Consider the following 10,387-nt stretch of genomic DNA (forward strand, 5'->3'; position numbering starts at 1 on the left):
TTAATTATGGGAAGAGATAAAAAATACATCAAAGCAAAATAAAAAACTTTTAGAAAGGAAATAAAAATCACGGCACAGAAATCTAATAAACGCAATACAAAATAAAGCTGTTTGGACATTGACTGGAAAGGCGCGCCATAAAAAGGTACAGCGGAAAAGAAATGAGCAGGAGGAAAAAAAAGTGAGCGGCGGACAAAATAAGCATTAAAAAAAAAAGAAGAGACACTTGTCTTTTACCAAAAAGGAGAGAAGTAATAGGTGTCTCTTTAAAAGCACCGTTCTTGTCCGAGGTTAAACTATTTACCCATGGGTAAAAGGGTTAGTGTAACCACAGCTAATGAAAGGTTCTCAATTGCTCGCTTACGCTGTAGTTAAAACCACAAATTTGGTGATTTCACGTTGTTGTTTATGCAGAGGACCGCAAAAATACGAGATAAAAAGCGTGCAGCACGTGCAGCACGATTATTTTTCCTCTTTTAACCAATGAAATATTCTTGTTTTGTGGCGTTTTCGTAACCGTAGCCGTCGTTATTTAAACAACCTAATATTACTTTTAACCTGGAAAGGGGGGCTTGGGCAACTGGGACGGGGGACGTAGGAGAAATCGAGGGGGGAGGGGGTGCCTCAGCTAGTGTCACTGAAACACAATCAATGCATTCAAAATATAAGCAATGACGGTATACGATACATTCTGTACATATGCCATGGTGCTTGCTATAAGGCGAGGCCTTCACCAGTAGTAGTTTTTACATTTAATTGCAACTTCCCTTTGATAAAGCGGAAAATAAGAACACCTAAAATGACATTATTACATTCAAAATTCTTCTAACTGGTGCCTCTTGTTTTGCACATCTTATTCACTCTAAAATCAGGACTGATTTGTCAGAAAGGACCAGATTAAAATTGTATCTCCTAAGTAATTTTCTTAAGATCAAAAGCGAAAACAGGAGTAATAAAGTACCTCAGTCATACGGCGCCAACTTATAAAGCGTCGTCTTGTCTGATGTTACTGCGCAGCCTGCATAAACCTCTTTCAATGTGCTTGTTTCCGTGTGGGAAAGTTGTTGGCTTGGGTTTTTGTTAACAATAATCCGTTTCTTACAAATACGATTGAGTCTTAAGGCCCGTATAACAAGACGAACAAGACGATTTTTAGCTTGTGAAGAAATTTCGGACCGCCCACCCGGCTTAAACATTGTTACAAAAACACGCTGAATTACCGCCCAGGTGCGAAATGTCAACTCAAGAAGAGACATCTGCCAGGATCCGAGAACAAAATCAGTGCGCTTTTTGAAGTTCCTCTCTTCAATCTGTTTCTTAGCCCAGACTAAAAATAAAAAAAAAATAGCAAATCACATGGCTTTTCAGCTTGAGCTGGAATTAAGAATTTCCGCCATATAATGCGGCGCAGCCCCCTATTTTCACGATGCTTATGTTTTCAGACAAGATAATCAATAGTCGCGCGCGTCGTGCGTCGGCATTAAACTGGCCACCTCCCAAGCCTTGCGTCTTCTGTCAGGAGAAGTGTCTATGCCAATGTTTTTAGCAGAGAGAAAAAATGTTTCGATGAAGCCGAAGTAAACTCCAGATGTTTCCAGTGGTTTCCGGCCGCCATGTTGGTGTCTCCCTCCATGAAGTCTCCATACTGATTCATACTAAACACTATAATTTTGAGTGGTACCCTTTGCCGAATAACTCGAGTTTGGAATATTGCACAACCTTAAAACTTTGACACGCTGTTTATCACCCTTCTACAACATTTCAATTTCTTGACTTAACGGTTAATCTGTTATTAAAGAACACTGGTCTGAATCTGGTCTAGTAAGGCCAGTAAGTAACCTACAGTTTGTGTCAAAACTAACTGCATGAAAGAGCTGTCTTTAATCAGTTGCATGAGCATATGATGGAAAATGGCATTTATCCCTTGTTCCAGTCTGTATATAGACAACATCATGATAGTCTTCTAAAGATGAACTCCCATTATATAACGTTGCTGGTTTCATTGGATCTCGGTGCAGCATTTGACACAGTGACCCATGATGTGTTGCTCGATCGTTTGCATAATGAAGTTGGTCTACGTGGGAATGCTCTCAATTGGTGCTACTCCTATCTTTCTCAAAGAAGTCAGCGAATCTCTATACATGGAACTCTGTCAAATAATTTTGACTTGGACTGTGGTGTTGCCTTGGGCCTTAATCATTTGTAGTTTATGCGTCTAAGCTATTTACTATCATGGAGTGACATCTTCCTAACGTACATTGTTTTGCTGATCATGAGACGAAATTGTATCTTAGTTTTAAGTCTGATGATACATCCAGTCTGGATGAAGCTATTAGTGTTATGAATAGATGTATCAGTGACTTAAGGATTTGGATGATTGGGGATAGGTTAATGATTAATGATGATAAAACTGCATGAGTTGATATTAATAGGAACTAGACAACAATTAGCTAAGAGCAATGATGTATGCAATATCTCTGTAGGTGAATATGATATTTATCCTAGTTCGTGTGTTAGAAATCTTGGTGCATGATTCGATAACAAGTTGTCAATGTAAACGCAAGTAACCAAAAATCTGTAATACCGCGTTTTATTACCTACATAATATTAGAAAGATTAAGAAGTATTTTACTAATGATTCGTTATTAACGCTCTTTATGCTTTTAACACCAGCCGTTTAGACTATTGTCATGGACTTTTGTATGGCCTTCCCAAGTCGCAAATTGTTAAATTGCAACGTGTGCAGAATGCTGCGGCTAGACTTGTACTGAACTTAAAAAAAAATACTCGCATATTTCTCCCGCGCTTTATGAAGTTAATTGGTTACCAGTACAACATCGTGTTCATTTTAAGATCTTAAGATCTTGAATAGTTTTAATAAAGCTATTCATGGATTGGCGCCCAAGTATAGCATAGAATTAATTAACATTAAGCCTAGATCTATGCATAATTTTAGATCACATCAAATTTTTAGAACCTTCTTATGGGAAAATGCTTGTCACTTTACGTGATAGGTCTTTTTCTGCTGTCGCTCCATATTTATGGAATAGTTTGCCGGTTGAATTACGTGATATCCAGTCATCAGCTATTTACAAATGTAAGCTTAAAACTTATTTATTTCGTGTAGCCATTAAAGCGTACCCTGTTTGATATTCACTCTTATTAGTATTACTAATTAAGTTTATTATCATTAGTATAAATATTCTGTTTTATTAATTAATATACATGTAATTACTTTTACTAATTTGAATTTTATTTTAGTATTTTAAATTGTAAAGCGTAGTTGATCAGTGAATGTAAATAGCGCTCTAGAATCTATTAAATAATAATATAAATAATGATGATAATGATAATGATAATGATAATAATAATGATAATAATAATTATTATTATTATTTATTGAATGGTAAGCGTTTTTATTTTTTCTTTGCGTGACGTGGAAACCAAGAACTGAGCAAATACGCATATTTCCCGCGTTTTCTTTTCAAAATTTTGTTCATACAGAAGTCGTAGAGGCTCTTTTGAACGGTCACAAGCAGTCCTAACTGAAGATTCTCAAACGATGTCTTCCTCACTCCTAAGAATCTAAGCAAAGCATCGGAACTATTGCATCATCCATGATGGTTTAGGAAAACCATCGACTGGGGGAATAAGGAATAAGGAAGAGAGGACCGTCATTTAAATGTCGTTCCATTTTCAGCGGTTCGTCCGACCGGTTTCTGGATGGTCGGTTTGGCTTAATGGTAAGCACCCTGAGTTTTCAGCCAAAACAAAATCTCAGGTTGGGTGTTAGTTCTTGATGAAGTGCAGTAAAATGCTATGCACTCGATTAGACCAGAGTAACGGGGTCATCCACTCGACCGCACAGAGTCCCGGGATTTCAGTGACGTCACTATTTCACACGCCCTCATTTTGCGTTGCTTGGCTTCATCATGGATGTTCAACAGCTTTTCAAGAATCTTAAAAAGGAAGCAGAATGCCCATTGTGCATAGAGACTGTCAAAAATCCCAAGACATTACCATGTCTTCACTCATTCTGCCTGGTGTGTCTCGACAGACATGCAAACTTCGCAAGGAGACAGCTAAAAGCGACAATCAAATGTCCGGTTTGCCAGACTTCATTCCAAATTCCCGAAACAGACACCTTCGAGAATTTGCCGTCATCGTTTCATCTCAACCGATTGGTGGATGTTCTGGCTCTAGAAGATGGCAGCGTACAGTCTCAAAGATGCAACAGTTGTGACGAGAACAATACGGCAACATGTTACTGTTTCGTGTGCCAGGATTTTCTATGTGCATCTTGTTTTGAAGCTCACCAACGCTTGAAGGCCACAAGGGGTCATCGCAATGTTTTGATCGACAAACTGCAAGCGCAAGATGTGCAAGAGTTGATCCACAGACCTGTGATGTGTTCCCAGCAATATCATGAAGATCAACCTCTCGAATTTTACTGCGAAGACTGTAAAGTTCTGATTTGCCACAAATGTACTGTAGTGAGTCACGATCGACACTCTAAGACAGACACTCAGAAAGCTGCACAAGAACAAAAGATGCAAATGTCCGACGCCGTGGCCAAAGTGAGAGCGGAAATGGTCAGATATGAGAGTAAAATTAAGAAACAAACTGCTCTAAGGAACAAAAACAAAGAGGAAATTTTGAACGAGGAAAAGAAAATGACAGACACTGTGGAAAAATTGATTTGTGATTTGCGAGAACACGAGAGGAAAATGAAGGACAAGTTTCGTGAAATTTATGAAGCGGAACAAAAACATCACGCAACGCGACTGGAAAACTTCGAGCTGGTTGCCACCCAGCTGAAAAGCTGCTTCGAACGCTGTCAGAGTATCTTAGAAAGAAATTTCAGCGTCGAAATTCTACAAACAAATCACGCCATCCTCGGACGTTGTAATGAACTGTTAAATGTAAGAAAACCCGATCTTTACAAGTCGCCACATATACATTACTTGGTGGAAAAGAAATTGGATCTTATGGATCGAGTTGTTGTCACGAAGACTGATCCCTCAAAGTGTGTGGCTGAAGGTCAAGACAGCAAGGAAGTAAAAGAAAGGAAGGAGACATATTTTGTCATTGTTACAAAGGATTCAGAAGGATTTCAATGTTATCAACAAGATGATAAAATCAAAGTCGACATATTGACTCCAGAAGGTGATCAACTAAAAACAGACATTAAAGACACCAAAGACGGCAAATACACAGTGACATACACACCACAAGGTGCCGGACAACACAGAGTGGAGATCCTTGTGAGTGAACAGCCGCTGACTGGTAGTCCTTGGATTGTCCAGGTTCATCAGCAGCAATATCAATTTGCCTTTCAGTTTGTATCATTTGGGGAGGGGACAGGAAAATTTGGTGGCATTCACGATATTGATGTGAGTGATAAAACGGGAACAATTGCTGTTGCAGATAGCTGGAATAACAGAATTCAACTGTTGAGCTCAGAAGGAAAGTTTCGAAGGGAGATAAAAATTGATGGTAGACCTTTGTCGATGGCATTTACAGACTCTGGCGACCTGCTGACTTTAGTTTCGCAAAGCGACAATAAGCTTCGTGTGTTCAGTGAGGAGGGGCACTTTATCAAACACATCAATGATAAACATCTTGATAATCCACGTCACCTTTCCATTGCGAGTGATGGTCGTATAATTATAACTGACTGGTCGGACAAGAAAATCAAGGTCCTCTCCCCTGATGGGAATGATACACTCCAATCCTTCAGTGCCCCAGACCGTAATAGATCCCCAGATTGCGCTATTTATCACCAGAACAAATTCTTTGTTTCTTATTATGTTCCTAATTGTGTCAAGGTATTTGACAAAACAGGAGTGTATTTACATGACATTGGCTGTAAGGGGTCCAATGATGGCCAGTTTGATCATCCACTTGGACTAGTTATTGACAAGTACAACCGGCTCATTGTGTGTGATTCAAGTAACCATAGGCTGCAACTCTTCACACTGAGCGGCACGTTTTTGAGTAAAATTGATGGACAGTATGTCAAAAATGACTTTCCTGCTCGCGTTGCTATAAACAGTGGTGGCAGACTCGTAGTAGGTGACTACTTGAACAGCTGCATTTCCGTTTTCCATGGCATGTGATATATTTTTGCTTTATTAGTATAAGGCTAACGTTTTCTAATCAGACAGCCGAGAATAAAGAAATGAATATTGAAAGTGCATTGCATAGGCTCTAAACAATGGTGTTTTGAAAATTCGAAATTTTACAAAGAATATTATGGGATCAGTAGCGTCTTTGTCACCCAAGAACTTTTCAGTGTTTGATGGGTAATAACTGCCCCGTTATTAAAGCTAAACGGCTTTTGGAGGTTTATCTAAAAAAATTAAAAGAGTTCTTTTAGCATTTGAAGTCAATTTTTAAACAGCATGATTGATGCCATCTGTGCAAACTCGTATGTTAATGAAACAAAATGTAAAGAAAGCCAAGATTCCCTTATACCTTTCCAATGAAAAGAGCTACGTACTAGAATCTGCAACTACCCTGTAGGAAAGCAAGAGAAAAACGGGGAAAAATCCACTGAAAAAAAAAACATTATTTTTAGTTTTAAATGGAGAATTTTGGAGGTAATTTGTTTTGTTATCTTTTCTGTAAATTAGGTGTTTGCTTACAATTTGACATCAGTGTTTTAAAGGTAGCTATTGTAGGCAGTAATCAACCTCGTTCCGAGGGCGCTTCCCCCTCCAAGTGAGGGAAATGTCCTGGGAACAAGGTTGTGCAGGTGTCAAGCTTGTTACACCTTTCTCCAATTAAGGAGAAGCACTTTTCAGTCGAGATAAGATTAAAAGGAAAATTTTGAATTGACATAGAAAGTGTTTTCATTTTAACATGGCTTATCAGTCGTGCAGAAGTTTACTTGAATTTCATAAATAGTCTTTAATCAATTTTGACTGATCGAGATCTTCTCTTATCCAACGCTGTACAGGACTTATGCTTGGTTTTTACTAAGGACGCAAGTGCAAGCATAAGAACGCTTATTTCACCGTGAAAACGAGGTTGAGACAAACATAAGCACAAACACAAGGATCAAAATTTTCCTTTTCCTTGTGCTTTGCGCGCTTGCGTCGTGTGAAAACGAAACACAGCATAAGCACAAGAAAATTTGCTACGTCTGGCCAATTAAAATACTCGTTTAAGATTCCCCGCGTCTGAGTATTTAAACAAAATGGCGGATGCCGTGGTTGAATTTGATGCTTATGTCGACGTTCGTTTTCACTAGCATAAGCTAGTGACAACCAGGCTCTAAGCTTATTACATTATGCGATAGGGAAAATAGTCTATTAACGAAAAAGAAGATGGTAAGCACCTGAAACTGTGCTCAAGATTTCCAGATATCTGTGAAAGGTTTAATGCTGACACAAATTATAGGTATTTTCCAGAACCTGTAAAAACTGTAGAACATAAAACAACGCACGAACAAGAAGAGATGTGAACGATGAAAATCGGGGTGACTAGAAACTTTTGCATGAAGATGGCGATTGAAATAAGGTTTCGGAAAGATCTTAGAACGTTTCGCCTACCTTCAGTTCTACAAGTCTTTTAACATACATGCAGTTTTAACCTTAACGTAAGATCGAAAGAAAATTTGGAACATGTGAAGAGACCGGGTTTTCAAAATAAGTAGATCAATGTTAAAAGTGTTGGGCCCCAAAAAGAAAAGAACTGCTTGTTTGGCCTTAAACGAAAACCCTGCTCACGTGCCCGCCGGCGTGAGCAGGGCGTAACGGGAGACGACTGGGAACGAGTCAGCGCCAGGATGACGTCAGGGTCTCAGTGAAAAAAGGGGTGATGTAGCAGCTCTCGTAACGTATGATGTGGTTGGCTCACCACCCTAGCCAAAAACAAAAGACAAACAATTAAAACAATGACTTAGACTTAAAAACAATAGAAGCTGCTTACAATACCAAACAATAGCAGCTACACTACTGCAAAAAAAGGCTATAGCGATATTTCTTGTTTACAAACATTGACAAACGTTTCTTTTGATACCGTCGTTTTCACTTAAGCGTGGACACGTCACGGGGAAAACATGCTCTAACTGGTTGCAAACATGACAAGTTTGTCTTCATTCTTTGAGGGATGTTTATACAAGTTTTCCTAGAATGGCAGCAAGACTGGACATCAAAGACTTTTTTCTAAGAAATTGACCCTGATCTGATAATATAAAGTATGCTTCAAATACGTTCAGTCAAACTATCGCACGCAAAAGGTTGCTTATGTTAACGGCTGCCAAACTCAAACTTATCACATTTTAGGCACAGGATATCTTCGACAGAAACGTCGACGAAAACGTCTCCTTAAAACAAAAGATTTAAATTTTACACAATCCCAATTAGCTCTTTCGAAATTATTCCATCTCTTTCACGTGGTAAACTGTGGGCGAATTATCCTAAAACTATATCCATACGAACGGTTTCAGAGCAAAAAGATAGAATAGCTGTGGTTACACACACCTTGGGTTTATGGCCTTCCGTAGGGTAGATGGCTTGGGTTTGGTTCAGCTCAGGTTTCATATTACCCTTGGGGATGCGGTTACATGGGAAATTTATTTTTATGTATCCATGGAAATAACCCTAGGGCAGTTTTGATCTAGGCAAAGCGGGATACGGTACACACAAAAACGTTTATGCCTACGGTGCTTTTAAAGGGACATATATTTCCTCTCTCATTTTCGTAAGAGACAAGTGTCTCTTTTCTCTTTTTTTATTCTTGATTTTATCCGCCGCTCTTTTTTTTTTTTTTGCCGCTCACTTGTTTTTCCTGAAGCTCACTTTTTCTTTCTCCGCTCACTCAAATTTCTTTCTTTTTTGCTGCTCACATTCGGATGTCTTAAAAACAAAGACGAGATCAAGTAAGCCCCCTAAGACTCTAAGACGAAGAAAATAACCCAAAACCCTCAATTTGGCAAACCCTCCCTAGGCCTAAAAGTTAGTTAGGCGTAGGGTTAACCAAATCGAGGGTTTTGGGTTACTTACTTCGTTTTCGAGTCTTAGGGTCTTAGCGGTCTCTGTTAATCTTAATTTTGATTTTGTCCGCCGCTCCTTTTTTTTCCGCAGCTCACTATTTTTTACATCTTTTCAAAAAAAGTGAGTGACAAATAAAAAAATAAATTGAGCAGCGGAAAAGAATGAAAAGCAAAAGAAAAAAGTAGCGGAAAAAAAGGAGCGGCGGACAAAATCAAGATTAAAAAAAGAGAGAAGAGACACTTGTCTTTTACGAAAAAGAAGAGTAAGTAAGTAAAACTTTTTTGAAAAATCAGCACTCGCTCTATCGTGTTTATCTGGCTGTGAATATAGTCCATGTTGTCGGCGTTAATTGCAGGATGTTGAAGAAGAAACCTGTAACTTAGTTCATAGGAACACCATTGAAGAAAAAGTAGAAAAGAAGAGAAGGACTGTTGTACGTTCATGTAATGTGTCAAAACTTAAGGACGTTCGCGCCAAAATCTTCCTAGGGTGAGATTTTCTTCATTTCTCGCCTAGAGTTAGGTCATAAAGTACTTACTCCAAAAATGAAAAAAAAAATGGGGGTCACCGACTTTGTTTCGGAGAAAATGGCAGTGGAAAAAATGCCTTAATTTCGAGAAATCGGTCATAATAGCGAGATGTAGGCTCATCTGCTCATCCATCGAAAATCATAAAAATAAACTATTGGAGTGAAAGTATCCGTGCATAGGTTTTTAGGAGTGAGATTTTTAGATAATTGTATACCGCTAGGGATGTGGTAAACAGTAGAGTTCATCCTCGACGAGCGTTTTCGTAAGCTCTATCCGTTGCAACCACTACCGGAATTCGATGGCACGATGAAAGAAAATGTTAAAAAAAGATAACTTCTTACGGTGAGAATTTTTTCATTTCATCATATTTTGTAGATAGTAAGTAAAGTAAGTGATTCATGATTAAAAAAATAGGGGTCACCGATGATCTGAACGAGTAAAATCGATGTGATTTTGCAAAGCTCTCGGAAAAGTTCGTTTGTCACGCTTTTGCGTGACCTGTCGGGCAAGGACTGGAACCCAAGAGAGGATCGATCGTTGAAGAGATGAAAGGTTTTTACCGAAAAAAAAACCTTTCTCGAGCATAGCAACGAAGTTTTAAGCTGGGGTCATCTTCATTTGGTTGGTGTTTTGTATTATGTCTCTCCATTGCCGTCGTGCTCATCCTCTGGAGTGTGTTTTTTTGTCAAATTCAATCGCTGATTGTTTCCACGCAGGTCCGCACTATTCAAGCGGACGAGGACGAAAATACTGCTCAATTTTCACGAAAGTAAAGGAAAAGAACTTTAAAAACATGCATTCACTTTCAACTTAAGTTCGTAGGGTAATAAAAACATTAAAAAGAAACAGCCCCAT

At 38.7% G+C, this 10,387-nt stretch overlaps 1 protein-coding gene across 1 annotated transcript; it reads left to right on the forward strand.

Moving 5' to 3' along the window:
- The first annotated feature begins 3,888 nt into the window (after positions 1 to 3,888).
- On the forward strand, positions 3,889 to 6,194 carry LOC138023534 (E3 ubiquitin-protein ligase TRIM71-like). The gene has a single exon (XM_068870539.1). It carries the CDS (start codon positions 3,933 to 3,935, stop codon positions 6,117 to 6,119), a length of 2,187 nt encoding a protein of 728 aa, XP_068726640.1. The 5' UTR covers positions 3,889 to 3,932; the 3' UTR covers positions 6,120 to 6,194.
- The last annotated feature ends 4,193 nt before the right edge of the window (positions 6,195 to 10,387 follow it).

The sequence above is a fragment of the Montipora capricornis genome, chromosome 11 (genome assembly GCF_036669925.1).
Source record: "Montipora capricornis isolate CH-2021 chromosome 11, ASM3666992v2, whole genome shotgun sequence".
Taxonomy (NCBI): Eukaryota; Metazoa; Cnidaria; class Anthozoa; order Scleractinia; family Acroporidae; genus Montipora; species Montipora capricornis.